Source organism: Bradysia coprophila, unplaced genomic scaffold (genome assembly GCF_014529535.1).
Source record: "Bradysia coprophila strain Holo2 unplaced genomic scaffold, BU_Bcop_v1 contig_138, whole genome shotgun sequence".
NCBI classification, from domain to species: Eukaryota; Metazoa; Arthropoda; class Insecta; order Diptera; family Sciaridae; genus Bradysia; species Bradysia coprophila.
The window spans coordinates 7,292,014-7,313,840 of NW_023503409.1; the positions used below are offsets into that span (position 1 = coordinate 7,292,014).

The 21,827-nt window shown below is 35.2% G+C and overlaps 2 protein-coding genes across 3 annotated transcripts in view; both read right to left on the minus strand.

Annotated features, from left to right (window-relative positions):
• LOC119073884 (GTP-binding protein Di-Ras2) overlaps positions 1–21,827 on the minus strand; it is an 89,674-nt gene that overhangs the window by 31,817 nt on the left and 36,030 nt on the right. The gene's annotated exons all lie outside the window — the stretch shown is intronic.
• LOC119073897 (60S ribosomal protein L22-like) lies at positions 17,186–17,861 on the minus strand. The gene is made up of 3 exons (XM_037179786.1): positions 17,714–17,861; positions 17,497–17,652; positions 17,186–17,419 (listed from the first exon to the last, which is right to left on the minus strand). The coding sequence occupies exons 1-3, from the start codon at positions 17,789–17,791 to the stop codon at positions 17,186–17,188; spliced, it is 468 nt and encodes a 155-aa protein (XP_037035681.1). The 5' UTR covers positions 17,792–17,861.

Sequence of the window (21,827 nt, forward strand, 5' to 3'; positions counted from 1 at the left end):
CTAGACAGTGCTCGTAATTAATAAACTTTTCATTCACGTACTACATTGGTATAAATTCCTGCCTTCAATAAAATCTGTAAAGCATCAAGAACACAATGTATTACGTTTGCCTATTACCATGGTGTCATTATAAATGTATCCACCAGCGTGTACACCGGGCCATTTTATTATTCATTTTTATAGTGTTATTTTGGGTGTTTTATTTCGGCCATTCGAAACGAATTTCCTTTTCAATGACTTTTCGGTATACATCTTCAAAAATCACTGAACAAATACGGTAACATAATTGCTTTTTTTCTACTCCATCCAAAGACAATGAAAACGAAAATAAGAAATAAAATTCAGTTCCACGTTTTGGTCATAATTTCTTTTTCTTTTCGTTTTTTATGATGTTAGATATCCGACGAAAATATTGTGAAAATTGTTAAGCATTTAAACGGTGATTCTTTTTCCACTTTTTTTTTAGACATTTTTCTTTAGAATGGCGATACTTAAATTTAAATGTTGTGCGTTATTGCCGAGCATAAAAAAACGAATAAAACGAGAAAATTTCCGCTAGCCTTGTATCGACCAATCTTCGCCCTTTTCGATAACCCGCGTAGAAAACTGCAGTTAGTCGTGTTTCCACATTTCATCCAGTCCCTTGTGTGTGTCAATCCGCTCGCTTTAAATTGCGATTTTTTTTTTCTCTTTATCTCATAGTCCAGCCCCTTGTGACAGAAAAAGTGGCTCTGTTCGATTTTTAAAAATTACGATTTGTTCCCCAAATTTTCACTCCCAATGATGTATGATAACTGAAAAGCTCAAATAACGTTGAGCGAGCGGATTGACATGGGAGACCCGACTATCATGTGATTGAACACGAAAAACTGTGAAAACCTCCAATTATTATTATTAACCTCCAGGAACTGACCTCCAATTATCTCGAGAATGACAAAAATCTAGGCAAACACGGAAGAAATCTGATAAAAAATAGTTAAATCTACTGGTTCTAGAACTGAAAAGACAATTATATTGTGCACTTACAACACTTCTGGCGTTAAATCATTGAATTAACATTTCGCTGCATAAATCCACAACATCCATAGCTGGGTTTGAATTCTAAAGTGATGTTGACATCTAGGAAACGGTCTTAAGCCCACCACGCAGCATTCGAAAGTCACTGACTCAAGATTTCCAAAAAGCCCTCATTTAATGTAATTCGGATTGACAGTATGCGGTGAACTCAAAGTCTAGGAATTTACCTGGTCACTTTTTAGGAAAATCCTCATATCGATGCCATTTTGTTTCCCATGATAAAAATTTTTTTCCACAAAATGTTGGTCAGGCTTTCGAGGAAAAAAAATTTTTTTGAAGACATTTGTCAAGTTCGGTAGACATTTGGACGGTCCCCTATTTGGAATCATCCCCAATCTACCTTAAAAGACGAATATCCATAGATCGCAGTTTTTAATCTAGGTATTTTTCGATATTTTTGCATGGTTTCTCATCATATGTGTGTTCCACTTTTTGTACAGTCTCACCGCACTTTTTAAGCTGACATCAGTATTATTTATTGATGTGTCCCATGGTACGTGTCCGATATGTTATAAGCAAAAATTGAAAATTTTTACTGCTGTTATCCTGTTACAGACGGCTGTCATCTGTAATCGACAACGACAGCTATAATAAACGACAAGCTCTGACTGATGAGGTCTGATATAGCAAAAAAACATGTTCAAATCAAATGAAGTAAAAGATTTCTGAAATCAATTTCTGAAAATCTTCGATTAAATGAAGTAATAGATCAGTTGATAGTATAAACTGACTGTTAATATGCTTGCCGTCTGTGACAGGTTAACATTCATATTCCGTAACAGAACAAACATTTTTTCCAATTTAAGAAAGTCAAAGTTTTCAAGTTTTTGAGTAAAATAAGTAAAATACCTTGCTTGGAAATATGGGACAAATGATGGAAATGGCTTATGGTATGCTTACCGACCTCGACGTCGTCTTACAAGACAAGAAGTACCATTTCCAACAGTCACTCCATTGGTAAGTAATCTACTATAATTCAACAGCAATAGTTTTTAGTTTTGATGATGTTGTTAGTGTTTTAGTTTCGATGATAACCCAATTGCTAATCACATAGGATTTACAAGAAAATTGAAATTTATTTCTTAATGTTCTTAATGGTCACGGTCTAGTACTAGACTTGAAATGATCATAACAATTCAAATAATTATGATGTTGATTGCAGACTGATATTTAAAGCACAATTAACTCTCTTCTCCTTTAAAACGAGTACCTCAATTCTGTTGAAAACATTCAATTTATTTTCTGAAACAAAATAAAATGTAGACGCTCAGCAGTTTGCTGTCTAAGATATTACGTTAGACATTAAAAATAAATCAATAAAAAAAGCTCTTGAAAGTCCTTATTCACGATTCACACAATTTTATTACATAAAAGCATGCTGTGCCAGCGTATCACAATAGGAACGATATTACATGTTACATACAGTTAAAATAAATCGTCGGTTTATTAATCGTAGTATTATAGCAGATATCTACTACATGCCATTATTACTAAGTGAGTTATGAATTTTGCGATATGTATAGTGTAAATTGAATGAACATAATACGTACGTAACGTACATACATTAATATTATACATATCGTGGAAGGAAAAGTTTCTAATAAAATTTCTTTTATGTTTATTTGAATTTCCCACTCTTATTTGTGTGACCACATTTTCAACGAATGAGCTTTTTAGTTTTTGTTAGACAATAATAAGGGTTAGATGTGGTAAAACGTTTAAGCCATTCCACTAACGCTTGACATTGATAAAAAATTAAGTTTTCGCTTTATGTTACTTTTATCACTTTATAATGGAGAGAATATAAGCATAGAAATGAAAAGAGAAATCTACGCTGTAGACAATTAAAGTGTAAAATGTTTTCCATGCTTACGGCCACAAAATGCGTCACTTACAGTCTTCCCCTCATGCCACGTTTTTACATTTCCTGGCTAAAAAATTTAATAATAAAAGACATGTGCAAATGACAGTAGATTTCTCTCAGGCATAGCAATAATATCTTCTGATTGTTTCAAGTTATCTCACGTAATTCAATTGGACCTGTTATATTGTCCTGTTTATTATGTTCTGCCGGCTCGATCTCCATACTTCCCACACGTCAAAACAAACTCTAACAAATCCTGCTCTTAACATGTTACATACAGCAAGCACATGACCAGTATCATTATCGGCTCTATTACTTCCATGTATCAAAGTATTTTTAATCAATTGATTTCAAATCTTGTACTTCAATTTTTTTTAACATGCATTTTACTATATGAATGACGATACTACCCAGAGCTTGTCATTGTTTTTGTCGTCGTTATCAATAAGAAATTAATAGACGTATGTGGCATGGCAGGTTAAATGAACGTTGTTCATTAGTTCTCTTTGAATGACAATTAATTGGACAAATTCGTAGATCAAGTTTCTTGCCAAGAATCAGAAGTTAAAATGCTTATTGAAAATTGATATAGTTTTGAACTTCTCATATTTAACATCCGAAATTCAATTTAGATTGAAGTTAACAAAAGACACAAACTTTAAGCATGACTTTGCTCTCTCAATGCTGACGTTAATTAGTGAAGTGATAATAATGCAAAACAATATTCATTTGATTGTTAACGATAAAATCAAATCTATTTGATTGATTTCGTAACACATTTTGAGTATTTTGTCATTCACAAAATGTTTAATCGTTACTGTAACAATGAACGTAACCATTTTGAATCGAATATCCCCGAACGTTCTTTTTCTTGTAGAATTTCGTTACGTAAGTATTACACAACGCTCACAATAAGTCTACATTTTGTCAGAGAAGTGTCTCGAGTCGCTTATGCTGATGCCATTTATCATAATTTTAGAATAACTAATGAAAGTAGAAACTGGAACATTAATAAATTGGTTCTTTATAACAGCTGACAAAACGCGAACGAATTTATCATCAGAAATCAGAATCGTTTAATGTGGAAACCTTTAAGTGGTAAGGCAATTTTGTACTTTGTGTTTTAATCGGGAAACAAAGCAATATTTAAATCGTTGGTCCTCTGTTCATTTTATTCTTGCGAGTTTCGCTACCATTAAAAAATTGTTAAAATTGAATGAGGAAATTCTGTAAAAAATAAAGTAAAATCTTGGTCAAGATATGCACGGACCAAACAACTCATTTTTCATTCGATTTGAAGACAGTTGCAAGGTAGTACACAGATACACACAGTCACCAGTCACGCAACAGACCGGTAACACGCTTCGTTTAACCGTATTGTTTAAATCAATAAAACAATAAAAATGATGAAGAGTTATGTGCACAAGCATGTACGGCTTGCCACCCGTCCTTATGTGCAAATAATGTTCATGGAAAGTTCAATCTTGGAGTGAATTTTATACGGATATGTAAGACAATATCACGAAAGTGAACATTGTAAACGGAGTAAAATGGAATTTTCTACAATGTTTTCTGTAAAGATCTGAAAACATATTATCTCTTAACTGGGTCACCATTTCTTCAGCAACATCAAATATCAAATTTTCCAATTCGAATTTCCTTAGCTGTAGATTGTTTGACAATAGCTTTCACAAACTAGTAACGAACAACAAAAGGCGTACAGCGTCGATGCTCTCGATAAAAGCAATTTTTGAATATCTATAAATTTCCCGGAGTAAACCTTAGAACTATAGTTAATGTTTGAGCTCAAACATTGTTGTGTTTCAACCAATTATAAACAGCAAACGGTTCACAATATGACAAAGACGGGTTTTAGGAAGTAATTTTCCTGAACTTTCACATTTCTTTCTTAATTTTCGCTATTTTTTTAAATCTGAAAAATTTGGGAAAACTTCGCTGATATCATCATTAAATCTGCTCCTTCTTTTGTTTCAAACAAATTTTTCGTATTAAAAAAAATCGAGAAAATTAAAAACAAGTAAGGCTGCTAACGTGGCACATACCCGTTACTCATTTATGAGAGAAATGGCAAGACCAAGTGTCTAATCTGTGCTATGAAATATTTTACTTCATTAGTTTTAAAGTACATTTTGTTATAAAAAGAACACCAACTAGCACCAGGTGCATGGCTTATTTTCGTCGTCGTCGTTGTCGATAGTAAATGACTATTCCGATAACGTTATAGTTCCTCTTTCGCTAAAACTAAACTACATACTATAGTAACACTATGAACACTTTAACGAATTTTTGTACAAATTCATTCTTGAAATTTTCCTTCGACACAATCGATAAGCTTTGTAAGTCTGTAAATTGCTTGTTTCTGTATCGCAGCCACACTCATTCACTTTCCACTTCGCAAGATTTTGTAAATAAACGTAATTCCTGGGTATAAATTGAATTTAAAATCCAATTTCATTTGCTTGTGTCATTTCTAACATGTGCTTTCGATAAATTAGAATTTAAAAATAAAATTTCGTCGAAATATGTACGTATACAACAGGATATGGAAATCGTTATTTAGCATTGGAAACGTGTGTGAAATTTATTTCGTCTTCTTTTATGTTGGCACAAAAATGAAGAGGAAAATTGAAACAATTTCCAATATATGCAGGGTAAGGGAATCTTATTATTAATAAAATAAAAAATTGTTCTGTTGGTAAGCACCGAAACCACCGCAATTTTGGTCAGGCTCAGATTTTTCTTCTTCTAAAATTGGCATTTCACTTCACAGAATTTCCGTGTAAGTATTTAGAATTGATGTTCGCATGACGGAAGATTTGCATTCCTATTGCTTCGAGCATAATAATAAATTAATAAAATATAAAATGTAGCAATAAATAAAAAAAAGTTTTTAAGTCGTGCCGACGTGGGTCGACAATATTCCCATTTTTCATAATAGACATATTTTCCCTCAGATTCTTTTTTTCTTCAGACAGTTCGCCCAAAGCCTCCTACAACCAAAAAAAAAAAAATTGGATACATGGAACTTTATTCGAAAAACGTTTTTAGTATTCCTTTAACATCAAAGAGATTTCAAACGACATACGGTATACGTATCCAATCCCTAATCTTATTTCCGTGAGTGTATAGATGTGAAACAAGGTGTTGAGAAATACAATTTGAGGCTTAATCTCTATTATATTGTTGAAATTGGTTTCGGATAGAAAACACATTCTATTCACACCGTGTGCTTTGTAAACATTTTAAACGAGTAGGTATGTTTGACTATTTATTTTATGATGTGAATTTGGCACCAGATATCATATGGAATTGGGAACATCAATGAGGAAGGATCAAGGTGGATAAAACACTTCTCAGTAGAATATAATATGTTTCCACTCGTGATACGAGGATGAGTCTTAAATAAATTCTTTTTCTGCGTTAAATTCCTAATTGCTAAAATTCTCATCGTTATTAATCTAATTACAGGAGAATGATTACGGCATCGGTTTTCTTTTCTCAATTCTACCTGATTGAGTACGGTTCGCCATCATTTTTCGAAAGATGTCCTTGCAACAAATCCAATGTCAACAGAAAAATAATTCATTGATTTTAGTCAAAAATGTCATCGTAACGCACATGACCTCAGGATTCTGGAACAGTAATAAATAATTTTTCTGTTAACATTGGCAGCGACATCTTTCAGTGAAATGGTGAATCGTACTCTATCGGTAGAGTTGAGATAGAATTGAGAAAAGAGAACTGATGCTGTGATTCCTGATGCTAACGTTTTTTTCTGTCTCTCTTCATCTAACGATAGACTGAAATGAAGACGAGAAATCATTGATTTAAAAGTTTCAAAAATTGGTAAATGTAATATAAGCTTATAATCTATACCGTGTACACCCATAATGTGTGCACTGTGCACACCTATCTGTAATGTGATGACATATTAAATGCCATTTGTGCTTTGCAACTACACGAAAGTTTTCTGAAAATGTGTTCGCGTTAACTTTTCGTTGCAGTTAAATATTCCGGAAAATATGTATATAAAGGGTGTTGCAACAAAGTTGTTCTTTACAAATGTAGCAACTACACAAGACACAACAAACTTTATGTTTTATCAAAATTGTTAGAGTTCCGAAACATATGCCTTCCTGTTGATAAATCAATAGGAATATTGCGGGTTTTTTCTTCCATCATCGAATTGAATAATGAATTTTCGCTATTTTCAGCCATCATACAATATATATCGCGCTGTCTCTGGTGTACTATACACAAAAATATATTTCAAAATGAAGCAAAAGAAGTGTTGAGTTGTTGATACGGTCTCTGTTTCTTTTCATGCATATTCAACGCTCCATTATATTTCCGTTTCAAACCCTAAAAACACAGTTCAACTACATGGAATATTTTAATACTCGGGTATTTGCGTATACAATGTACACAATCATTAAAAAGTGTTTACATTTTAATTAATTATGAAAACAAGGAACAACAATTTACTTCGTCGTCTTGTTACGAGCAATAGAGAAAAGCGGCATATTCTTAGGAAGCAATTCGTTGTGTTTCATAAAAGCACAATCATCTTCTCAAAATAAACATGCGTGTCGTCTTTCCCTTTTACCGAGATGAAATTATTTTGTTCTTCTCTTGGTGAACGTTGTTTCACCGGTTGTGTTTTCTAACGAACAAATTAAATTACATGGTCATTGGTTTGTCTACTACTCAGACAAAATTAATGAGCATATTTTCAGAAGATGAGAAAGATGAAAATTTTTGAAAGACTCGTATCGTCTGCTATTGACAGCGACGACAAAAATAAACCATTTTAATGGGAATGTGGGGGTCGTACTCAAATGAGTATACGCCATGAGGGATACAAAAGGTGTAATAGAAAACGTGACGCCGTTCTAGCAAATTAGTAGTCCACTATCAATCTGGGCCTGATAAAATATCGTGACATCACTTGTGTACAACTCCTAAGGCAAATTTTCCAATTCATCGAAATCAATCAATAAAAAGAACGGTCGTCATTTCACACCCTTCGAGAAATTGCGTAACAACGGTATTTATAGGCTTTGAGATTTCCTAAATCTCAAACACACATAACATTAACAGACTGCTGAAGGCCTCTAGATGTGAAGATAATTTGTTAGTCTCAAGAAAAATCTCGCTGAATATGGTAAGAATAAAATTGAGATCAACAGACAGTCGAATAGGTGTCGACTAGGATTGGGTCCTGTTACATTCAATTCTAGAACCCACACTTCTTGTATCATTCGTTCTGAAAATCTCTGAAGATACTGCTTCTGTTCGTGAAGTATTTGAATTTAGCGTGTAACCACGGCAGAGTAAAATAAACCAGGCATGAGCGCTTGATTCAACTAGGAACCTGATTTATCTAGTAGGCTTATATTTTGCGAATAAAATTAATTCAATTTATTTATGTCAGTGCTTATTTGAGTTCATTTGCATACAGTGTATTTGACATGCCAAAAATTACCCGCTCCTGCCTGGTTCATTTTACTCTGCTGTGGTGTAACTTATAGAATTAAGTCAACGGAGAGGGTTTTTTTTAACGCCATTCACAGTTAATTGTTCAGTCACTCGTTTTCTTAAAATTCAAAGTGCACTAACTGCGTGAATTGCCTCAATACAATGTATCAAAATCACAGCGGCTAAATTATAGGTTTTGGGATAAAATGTTGTATGACTGATTTTTTGTCCAATGGAACCACCCTGAGCCACTTGCTAAAATCTACAAACAAAAGTTTTCACTCGGCCGCTGTTATCCGTAAAGTAGTGTGTGTATCGAGTATCGAGGTTATTTACCCAACTAACGCACTTGACCCAACAGAATTCATTGTGTAGAAGACAGAAACGTTTTGCCTACTAATCGAAATTTCTTACATCGGAAAAATTTTGCAATTATAAAACACTTATTTCAATCTCATATAACATCAAACGAATTCAAATGTGTCAATGGACTTACCCGCCATCGGCGAGACATAGTTATATTATTCAGTCATTTTTCTCGGCATTTAAGAGAGTCTGGTAGCCATCCGTTAAGTTGGTCTTGTTCGTTTTCCTTTTATTTTAATCTACGTGAAATTTGTAGACATTACGTAGCTTTGCTATAGACATTCATTTTCTATGTTTCGTTTTCGTTTCGTTGTGGGTTTGTTTTTGCAGTCATGTCTAACCTTAAAATAAGTATACGATTTTCTACTAACGCCTCACGAATCTTTGCAGCTGAATACGGTCAATTCTTGAAGTAATATAAATCGACCAATAACCAAATTGTGGTTTAGTGTTTCGATATGGATCTTGTATATTGTGCTAAAAAATGATAGAATTTCGATCCAATGTAGCACATCTTATGAGTTTGAAATAACTTGCAGGAAAACATGGACTCACTTACGTACTCTGTTTAGCGTGAGTTGGCTGATTCAGTCTTTTTAGACCCGTACGAAGTACTGGGGTCTTATAGGTTTACGCATACGTTTGTAACACGTCGAATTGGACTCCCTGAGTAAGGGGAAACCTATTGTGGTTGTCTAGAGATGCCAAATCCGCGAAAAAAAATGTCCGTCTGTCTGTCCGTCTGTCTGTCTGCACGATAACTTGAGTAAAACGCATCCGATTTTGAAAATTCTTTTTTTTCCCGTTTGGTAATGTCAAAAGACAGGCTAAGTTCGAAGATGAGTGATTTTGGATCGACCCCTCCCGAGCTGTGGCCCAATAAGTGCTTTACGGTTTTTCGAAGATATCTCCGGACATTTAAACGTTAAACTTGTTAGTGATACGTCAAATAAAAGGTATTTACAATACCGATCGACAAAAAAAAAGTTTATGGAAATCGGATGACCGACTCGTGAGTTAGACCCCTTGGTGTGGAACAGGCACAGGGCGGCAAGCAGTTTTTGCTTGTAGGTCGGCCACATTTGAACATATTTCGTCTGTTTTAGCTTTATTAGATAGGTATTGACCGTACCAATCAGGGGAAAAAAAATTTATGAAATTTTGTTCTCCGGAGCGTGAGCTAGGTCTCTTGGAGTGAGCTCTTATCTGGCTACTCGGAAGTACAGTGAACGTGGTGTATTTTGACAATATCTCGAGTAAATTTTGACCGAATTTCATGAATTTTTTTTTGTTTGAAAGGTATTAACGAATGTAAAGCGTCGGTAAAATTTTCGGTTTCCTAACAAAATGGCTGCCGGCGGCCATATTGGATTTTAGTAAAACGATATAAAGTGGGAAAAATGATGCTTAGAGAGTTTCTGTTAACATGGAAATAATGTGTTAAGTGTGAGGGGTTTCAGGGATTCCATATATGGACATCTATATATACCTATATACAGCTATATTGAGCTATATACAGGCATATAGAGCTATATAATAGCATATTCCTCTGTGAAATGTTTATTTACAGGTTAATATAGGTAAATATAGCGGTATATAGCTGTTTAAATAGGAATTTATGAAATTTGACTTCGTACGGGGCTGTCTATATTGCCTCCGGCAATTTAATTGTATATGATAACAAGGCAAAGAGTGGATAATGTAAGTGATTTAAAAGGAAGAATAGTTTTTCAGCAGAGAAGAAAATGAAGTAAGAGAAATGAAGAGTTTCACATTAAAGGCTTTTGATACGAATAGGTGTTTCGTACGGGTCGGCGTTAGCTATGTTTTCCCATTGCATTCTTGACACTAACATAATTAAAAATCAAATTTCAATTATTTGTGCCAAAATTCAATTTATATTTTCATTATTAAGTTTTCACACATCCCGCTGTGAACATTTTTAAATCGATTTCTAGCGAACATATCAACATTTTATGCTGTGCAGCGCATGATGTTGTACCCTTCCTTCCTCCAGTCTGACATAATAATTATAACTATGACAATTGAATGAGTTAAATTTACCCTGTCAATTTGTTGGAAATAATTGAACCTGAATCCTGAATCCTTTGTCCTGAACTAATTTTTCGGGATTTTTTATTAAAATTTTTGTTTTCTTCGCAACACAACTAATAAAATAAATTAATTTTAAAAGTCATCCTCAATACCTTTTGTGAAATTCAATTTATATTGAAGGGGACGAAGAAAAAAGGATTCTACGACATTATTTCCATTGTCTCTTCTGTGAAAAATTGTACGTTAAAAACCATGTATACCACATCCGTTGATTTATTTTTGACGAAGGTCTCGTTTCTTTTCGAAATATATATTTGTAAATTTGCCTTTCCATCTTCATTTTCGTCTGTTTGCCTTTTCGATTTCTGCCTATTTTAAGTCATTTCGTGCGAAACAGGCCTGTTGGTCTTTGCGGTAATATGTCGTCGTCTGATATAATAGCAAACGAATAGATTTGAAAAAGATGTGGTAGTTTAGACAAATTAAAATGTAATCAGGATTGTATCATCAATCAAAGCTTATTTTTGGAATATTTAGATGTTTTCTGACTGTTACAGACATTCGTAGGTTTCAGCAAATTCTAGAGATCGATTTCCCAAAAGCAAGGCCTCTCCCTATGTGCTCTAAATCTACGTAAGAGTCTTATAGGCTTACCTTCCTTTTCAATTTATCGTTTACGAGTGTCAGCAAAACACAGTGAAACTCCATTCTACTGTAATCTTTGTGTAAGTAGTAGTATCTGAAATAGTTTTCAATTGACTATTCTCAGTACGACACAACAAAGAAACAACATATTTCATCTAGGTACCTTCACTTAAGGTCATGAAGTAGCTTTTGACAGCCAATTTTGTATGGGAAATTATTATTCAAAAAATAGACTAATATCTTGAATAATTCTCGTCAAATTGTAGTGCTGTGTGGTCATTGATGGTTGATTTCTTGAATCATGATAAGATACTCCCAGAAAAAACATGGATAACATGGGTAATCATCAAGTAAAAGTTTGATGCGAGTGACGTCATCATAGATGCTCATATATGCAATACGTACTAGACTGTTTTAGGATTCGTTCACTTTTCGCGTAATACATACAACAAGGCAAGACTACAGACCGGCACTCTACTCGGTCTCTAGAAAGTATGTACTGTACTGACTTAGAAATTTACAAGATGAATTTGAACATTTTTCCAGCAGCCATTATGCTATGTAGTAGGACAATCTTTAGAATTTTGCCTAGAAGTCCTAACGAGATCAGACATGTCGCATATTCTTTGGTATATTTGTTATACTGATATCAAGGAAATAGCACACATGTAAAATGATCGTTACCAGTTGTTCAGCTCAATTCAGTCAATATCATTCATGTTCCATTCACTTTGATACAATCCAACTCTCATTAGATGCAACGATATGAGGTTTTGCATCTGCTCAAATATACCAGAGCATTGCAAAGAAAGTTAATCGTATTTGAATGCTTCATTTCTATCGATTTACTTCGTTTTATATACTCAAACTCAATTATTTCACGAAGAATAACGTTATAATTTTGATATGCATAGAGTACAATTTATGATAAAATTAAGATCTCGTGACGGCTCAATTCAAACCACAACAGCGACTCGGTTCCACAAAGCATTGTCAGGAAAATAAATTCTTCTTCATTCTCACTGTACAAGATCAAAAGAATCGTGTAAAAATTCATGAAATGATAACAAAATAATGTAGTACTCACAAGCACAACGAGTAGACTGAAAATAAAAAGGTAGCATTTATGGAAGGATAGCCCAAGTCTAACTACAGTCAAACCTAAAACCTCACAAAAACTTCCCCAATGAAATAACAATATGTGACCGACTGCTGAAACGTTTCAGGAAGCTAGTTTGCCCACCCATAATTCATGTCCAAACGATATCGCAAATTGTTTCTTAGGTGATTATACATTTTCTAGGAAAAGCAATCGTCCAGCGATTGCAAGCTGCCATTTTTGTGGGTGCAACTTCCACCAGATACACAATCGTCAAGCGATTGCAAGTTGCAATTTTTGTGGATGCAACTTCCATCAAATAAGCAATCGTCAAACAATTACACGTTGTCATTTACGTGAATACAACTATCACCAAGTACGAAACCAACCTATAGATAACAAGATTCACGTTTGATGGACGCGAGTCATTTTCGAAAATATTGATTTTCTGATGAGCTGATTGTTAAAAAAATTGTCTTCGATAAATGCTTATAAGCCTCATCTAAATGCCACAATTAAAATTGAATTACTAGTGGGCTTTATCCTAAAACATCGAAACTTCTTATTACAAATTGTCAATCCGATTAGCCAAACAATTCTAAGTGACGAATCAGACGAACACACGTACACCAGGCAGATAGAATTTTATGCAAAAATAAAAGTAAAAAGTAGTAGCATTTATGATACCCCTAATTTATGATTCCTTCGACCATTACTATGATATATCGACCTTGAAAATCCACACATGCTTCAAAATATTACGATTTTTCGTTGCCATTATTGTGGATGCAACTTCCACCAGATGCACAATCGTCAAACGATTGCAAGTTGCCATTTTTGTGGATGCAACTTCCACCAGATACACAATCGTCAAGCGATTGCAAGTTGCCATTATTGTGGATGCAACTTCCACCAGATACACAATCGTCAAGCGATTGCAAGTTGCCATTATTGTGGATGCAACTTCCACCAGATGCCCAATCGTCAAGCGATTGCAAGTTGCCATTATTGTGGATGCAACTTCCACCAGATGCACAATCGTCAAGCGATTGCAAGTTGCCATTATTGTGGATGCAACTTCCACCAGATGCACAATCGTCAAGCGATTGCAAGTTGCCATTATTGTGGATGCAACTTCCACCAGATGCACAATCATCAATCGATTGCAAGTTGCCATTTTTGTGGATGCAACTTCCACCAGATACACAATCGTCAAGCAATTGCAAGTTGCCATTCTTGTGGATGCAACTTCCACCGGATACACAATCGTCAAGCGATTGCAAGTTGCCATTTTTGTGGGTGCAACTTCCACCAGATGCACAATCGTCAAGCGATTGCAAGTTGCCATTTTTGTGGATGCAACTTCCACCGGATACACAATCGTCAATCAATTGCAAGTTGCCATTTTTGTGGATGCAACTTCCACCAGATGCACAATCGTCAATTGATTGCAAGTTGCCATTTTTGTGGATGCAACTTCCACCAGATGCACAATCGTCAATTGATTGCAAGTTGCCATTTTTGTGGATGCAACTTCCACCAGAAGCACAATCGTCAAGCGATTGCAAGTTGCCATTTTTGTGGATGCAACTTCCACCGGATACACAATCGTCAAGCGATTGCAAGTTGCCATTATTGTAGATGCAACTTCCACAAGATGCACAATCGTCAAGCGATTACAAGTTGCCATTTTTGTGGATGCAACTTCCACCAGATGCACAATCGTCAATCGATTGCAAGTTGCCATTTTTGTGGATGCAACCTCCACCATATGCACAATCATCAATCGATTGCAAGTTGCCATTTTTGTGGATGCAACTTCCACCGGATACACAATCGTCAAGCGATTGCAAGTTGCCATTATTGTGGATGCAACTTCCACAAGATGCACAATCGTCAAGCGATTACAAGTTGCCATTTTTGTGGATGCAACTTCCACCAGATGCACAATCGTCAATCGATTGCAAGTTGCCATTTTTGTGGATGCAACCTCCACCATATGCACAATCATCAATCGATTGCAAGTTGCCATTTTTGTGGATGCAACTTCCACCAGATACACAATCGTCAAGCAATTGCAAGTTGCCATTCTTGTGGATGCAACTTCCACCGGATACACAATCGTCAAGCGATTGCAAGTTGCCATTATTGTGGATGCAACTTCCACCAGATGCACAATCGTCAAGCGATTGCAAGTTGCCATTATTGTGGATGCAACTTCCACCAGATGCACAATCGTCAAGCGATTGCAAGCTGCCATTTTTGTGGATGCAACTTCCACTAGATGCACAATCGTCAAGCGATTGCAAGTTGCCATTATTGTGGATGCAACTTCCACCAGATGCACAATCGTCAATCGATTGCAAGTTGCCATTTTTGTGGATGCAACTTCCACCAGATGCACAATCGTCAATCGATTGCAAGTTGCCATTTTTGTGGATGCAACTTCCACCAGATGCACAATCGTCAATTGATTGCAAGTTGCCATTTTTGTGGATGCAACTTCCACCAGATGCACAATCGTCAAGCGATTGCAAGTTGCCATTATTGTGGATGCAACTTCCACCAGATACACAATCGTCAAGCGATTGCAAGCTGCCATTTTTGTGGGTGCAACTTCCACTCAAAGTAATATTTTGTGAGCAATGTTGATTTTCAAGGTGTTTGTTATCAAGGCAGCTCTCTAGCAATCGCACACAAACTGTTTACAAAATTAGGAGGCCAAAAATTGGACAGCGTCCACTTGCGAATTTCATTATCTAAAAAGTGTAATGAGTTTTGCACTGTCTAATTTTTGACCTCCTAATTTTATAAAAAATGTGTTTGCGATTTCTAGAGAGTTGCCTTGCTGTTGGTTGAAGTAAATTTAACTAAGAAAATTGACGTAATTCTGAATTCAACTTTAATAATTCTGCGTGTCACATCCAGAACTAAGAGAGGATAGTAAAAACTGTGCATAAATATAATTCGGTGGAAATACACGTTAGTAGACACACTTAGATTACCAGAAAATAATAAAATATACGAACTGGTGCAAGAACAACTTTTTACTGTGAAAAATTTCTCTCACTGTAATCGGTTGTCGTACCTGTACCTGTATCTACGACATTTCTGCATAAAAAGCTAATCTACAATACATTCCGAGATGGTATTGCAGATGTATCAGCTTACTGCTAACTAATTACTTCTTACGTAAACTCCACATAAATTGGCAGTGCAAAGATAAACAAATGAAGTATTTCCGACTTTATCAGCGCGCATTTGGTTTTTCAAAGTTGGTGAATAGCACAAGTATTAATGTACCACGACAGACAGTTAATCAGTTCAGCGGTTGTAGTTGACAAAATCGATAAAAATAACACTTGAGCCTAGCTCACGACGCACGCAAAAGGCCCTAGGAAGTAGTTACATAAAGTTTCTTCTTCTGAATAGAAAAATACTTCTAGCGATAACATAAAGGATAGTGTGGGGAAATTCCGACGTTCGTGATAGTAGCACTTTTGGATCAACCTGTAGAGACTTTGTACACTGTCTCGGCAGATATCAAAAATTACCTCACCATCGTATGGATCGTTATGAACCAGTATTTCATTTCAGCGCATTGATTAAGCCATTCTCATATTGTAGGGAACAGAAACAAGATCTCGAGGGTTTCCGGTAAATGGACTGATGTATCATGCTCCAAAGCAGTGTTTGAAAATAGGCTAGTGAACAAATCGTAAACAAATCATGAACAAAATTTCCTTGGAATAATCGATACACTGCAGTACTTCAATATGAGCCAAACATCCTTCCAGTGCTAAGTCATTTTCTTTTAATCTGCCGGCTTACGCTTACTTATTTACAATTGTTTATGTAAATACGCGATAATATTGGATTTTATTTTTAGGATAATTGCAATTCGTTTTCAGTGAAATGAAAATATCGGACATTTGTGTCTTACTGCAAAGTCTACTACGTCATTTGAGTAAATCGTTGACTATGTGGATTACTTAGTTTGTTCAATTAGTAAGCCAAGTTAGAGAGCGTTTCTTGGTCCGATAAATCTAAAGTAAAATAAAATCCATGTATTGGGTTAAAAAATGTAGTCGGAATACCTAGTCAAGAATTCAGTATATGACAACTGTTAATAGTTGTTAATATGTCCGTAACAACAAAGAATTGAAAATATCATCTGTTTTGGTTATCTTTGTCTTCAGGTAATCAATGACAATGACACAACTGTACTTTTCATAAGGGATATATGGGCAGTCATTCAAGATTACCTGGATTCAAAATTACACAGAACAGGCGAGATTTTCATCTATTTTGTCTCAGTGTAGCATTTCCCCCACATACGTGTATGATAGGCGTACTCTTATGGACTTGAGTATCGTTCAATTTTCACAGCCGGCAGACTGATCGCCATCGAAACAAACTGATGAAAAATTTCGTTTTTAAATGCTTGAACCCTCTGAGCTTATTAGCAGACAAACGTAGGAACTTAATTCATGGACAAGTAGCTAAAACGCTATACAAGCTGTACAATGAAAAAATTCTAAACATCCTTCAATGAATTTAATTTCAGTTCGAAACAGCAACTACTGGCTCTCTTTACAGAAATAATTCAAAGAATAGGACCGTTTCCCATTGACAACACGAATAAAATTATTCAACTTTCTCTCCTTCAAGAATAATTTCGTCAAGTATTTGATATACTTCTTCTCGATGAAAACATCAGCATGAATCAATATTTTCTCGTCTTGTTTCTCTACCTTAACGCGTTTATCGTTACGCTTTCTTCCGACTTTAATCTTTCCTTGCAGGTACGATTTCTAAAATGTGTGACATAAACAACGAATTATAATCTTGACTGGAATTAGTAAGAAGAAGTTAACCGATCGAAACTCACAAAATCTTCCAGCTCGATTCGATTCTCCCCATTTATAACGGAACAGTCAATTGTAAACGTACCAAGCTTTCGAGATTTTCTGGTTGCTTGCTTCTTACAAATCGTAGCGTTTTCCGCGGTGGGTCCATTAGTTGTTGTCTTGCAGACATTTTTCCCCTATGCACACAAATTAGATTTGAGTTGACGAAGATGGGGCATTAGTAGTAAGTGAATTTACTTTTTGTTTCACGGAATGATCCCTTTTCGGCTTTGGAGTACGTTGCGATCGACGAGTGTTTTCCATTTTCGTATTCATTTATAATGCCTTCGGACTTCAAGTGAAATTGTTTTACCACAGAAAATATTAAACTGTCACAGGAAAACTAGATTTCTTGAATGAATGATGATGAATGAATGAATAAATGAAATCTTGAATAGAAAAGTAGACTAGTAGACCTATGTCTTTCAAGTTTTTAATTTTCAAAAAAAAGAAAATTGAATTTATAAAAAACACGACTTTGCGGTTCCGGAAAATGGGAAACAAAAGAAATCGTGCCAAAAGAAACAAGCGACAGGCGGCTAACTGGAGAGGGATAATTAAAATGAGGTAGAAACGAACACTATTTCATGAAGAGCAGATCAAATTTTCGTTTAATTTAGGAAACAAACGAAAGTAAATTCAAGTCAGCGAGTTGATGAACAGGCTCAGTGCAAGGTATGTTGTGCTTGAAACGTAAATACCCATTCTTTCTTCTTCCCCTATTAGTTTTTTCAAAGAAATTCATTACTCTCAGATGTAAAAGGTTCTAGTCATTTCAAGTTAAAATAATTATTTCCGAGCGTAGAAGAAATTTCCCCCGGATGTTTCGACGTGTCGAGTTGTCGATTCGCTTATAATAAATGTCGCCCCTCATCGTAGGCCAAAATTGATATTGTATGCCGTTGTTTAATATTTACAACTCTACGTTTTTAGATTGACAATGAGGCTTCCGAGAATCGTATTCAGTCTGATGAGGATATAAACACTGAAAATCCGGAAAATTTAACGCCACCGACCAACGTAGTAACTTTTAATGAAAACAATCTATTCACGAATGAGGTAAAACAATTTTTCCTCGCTTTTCGTTACAACTAAAATGGTTAAAATTCAATTCATTTAGAGTGACACTTCTTTGAGGGATTCATATATTCAAACGCAATGTACAAATGAACATAATTACTGTGCCCGGTCACAAGATCGGAAAGATTATCGCTTGAGTGACAATGAACATCGTACGGATTTTGCTGAGTTTAAAAAATTGGAGCTGGAAGTAAGCGCATCTAAATACACACACAGACCGTACGGTGCACAAGTCTAAAAATCCTAAACTCATAATCAGTTCATTTGTAGCGAAACTGCATATAATGCAATTCGATTACTAATCAACGATTAGTACCGGCACTCCGTAACGTATTCGAATTGAGAACGTTGCACTAAATTGCTTCAATACAACGAACACATACTCCGAGGGAGGATATTTACGTCGCACATCTTTCACAACTTATTTCGATGTATTTCAGTGTTTTAGTTTTATTTAAAATTCGCTAGAAAATTGCTGTGCCGATTTATACACTCATTCTACAATTAACCGATTTGCTCAAGATGGCCTATAGGCACCCCGGGGTCCTTATTGGCAAAACTGAATTTCATTTCTATCGATTTACTTCTTGTCGATAGAAATGAAATTCCTAAGATTTTTAAACTGACGACAGATGTCGTCGCACTAATGTTTTGAAACAACAAAGAGTGGTGTAAATTGATGCTGGACTACCTTATAATACGACCTTGCTTGTAGTAAACATTGAATGTTTGTGTATCGTAACATGTGATATGAAGTAGCTCAAACTTACAACACTAATTCTTTGGTTGAAACCCTGTCTTCATTTGGAAACACTGAGGGTCTCTGTCCTTGTAAAAATAAAACTTCAACATTTTCAAAATAAAAGAAGGTGGCACCTAATCAATGACGTGCTTCCAATTTTGTATTTTGATTAATCGAAACGGTACGACCCCGAAGGTATTAGCAATCGTTAAAATAAACTAAAAACACATTACGTGCACACACATATGTAAGGCAGCGAACTTCGATTTTCAGATGAAAACTAAATTGATTACAATAATTTTGTTGTAATCATAGTGGTAAAGGACAAATCTTTAAGGTAAAGCCTAGATGTTCAGTCTAAGCTCGCATACGACAACAAAACAGCTGAAAGTTACAGCGTAGGACAAATCGTTGTTCGTTACCTTCTACTGTATTGTTGTGTCGCTATTATATGTGCATAACATAACCGGTTTGCAATCAATTACCCAAAAAAAAATTTACGTGCACTCTCTTCTCTCAAACTTCAAATATTTGTGTGATAACAGCACACAATTGATCGAAGTATTTGATTCGGGAACCTCTAGATTAACTCTCTCAACGTTGGAAAAGTAAATTGTGAATCAACAAATTCAAATGTTGAAATACTTAATAATTGATATAAAAGGCAGATCGATTCCTGCTAGATCATTTTTTCATCGATTATCATTATTGCAATTACTCTGTTTTTTCAATAGGCACCCCGGTTTGCCTATAGGTCATCATTGATGGTTCAATTTTAAAAATTTAGATATCATGAAATCCTATATTAAGTTTGAATCATGTTTATGCTACCAATGCTAACTTATCTGACTTCGTATAGAGTGAAAGCGTGTTGGATACCCACGGAAATAGCACATTTGATTTTGATGATTGGATTGAAGTTGATGATGACTGCAATGAATTAGAAACGGTGATCGAAATACAAGAGGACCAAGACCGTATTACCTCAGAAGTTATTGTTGTAAGAGTTTGTATAAAATCATAAGCAAAATTGGTATTTGTTTTGAAATAAAAGTTGTCAGTTCATCAAAGTAATGTACAAATAGATAAGAATCGTCTCCACTTACATTGAAATAACTGAATAGAATATTTATTTAGGAAGAAGGCGCTACTTCATTTGATTCTGGAAGATCGATTGAAATAGATGTATGTAACGAATTAGATGAGGTAAAATGAAAAGTAAATCTTTTACGCGTTGAAAAGTAACGACCTCTCTTTAGGGTCAATGTGAGTCACGTAATGGAGATGCTGAGAGTGAGCTGGCTGATGGAAATGAAGGGCTAAATTTGAACAACGTCAACGCCATGACTGAAAATGAAATAAGCGGTGTAAATATTATTTGCTCTATCGATTTTACGTTGATAACCTTTATTGTATGTTGTAAGATGATCTTTCTAGTAATTAGAGATAGAGACATTTATTTAACCTTTCACAGACGGCAACCATAATAATCATTGTAATTTTTTGAATTGAAAAAGTAGTGATTCTGGTACAAAAAGTCAAATCTACATTTGTTTTACATACAATTTGCTAAGGATCTCTAAAACTTGTCACTGATATTTGTAGTATTTGTCGATAACAGATTACATGTCATCACATAGCCCTCCGTAAAAGGTTAAATGTAAAACTAGATTGATACTCGTTTGCTTTGAATTATTATACGACAGAGGGAAGTCATTCTGATAGCAACAACCTTTCTATGAAATTTTTAATACAACGCACCTAATTTACGATCTGTTTTTCATTAAACAGAACGCAACTAACAATCCAATAATTGTTACTGGCCGAAGAATTGCCGACATGAATTTTGTATTCAACCAAATCAAGTACCTTAACGCACACTCTGAAGATGAGTGTAACTTCAATGACATGGACGTTGTTAAGCAAACCAAGATGGGATTACGGACCATATTTGCGTTTAGATGCCGGGTTTGTGGTATTCAGAGAAATGTTAGCACCTGCGAAAAAGATATGCACGGACTGAATGTCAATAAAGCTGCGGTATTGGGTATAACATCTATCGGCTGCGGATTTTACAATTTAGAGGAGTTTTGTGCCCATCTCGATATTCCGTGTATGAGTGATAAGACGTTTCAACTAAGCAATAAAGTATTGCAAATGGATTGGTGGCAACTCGCACAACAGAGCGTTGATGAAGCACTGAAAGAAGAAATTAGACTCGCCAAAGCCTCAGGTGATGTGGATTCAAGTGGAAACGCTCTAATTATAGTCATAACGGATGGAAGCTGGGGAAAAAGGTCATATGGAAAAGGATATTCGTCACTTTCAGGATGCGCTGTGCTAGTTGGCTACCGTACTAAAAAAGTCATTTACGTTGGTGTCAAGAATAAGTATTGCCAAACATGTGCAAATTCATATGCAGCAATGTGCCCACCAAACGATCATCCATGCAACATTAATTTTGAGGGTCCGTCAAGTAGCATGGAAACT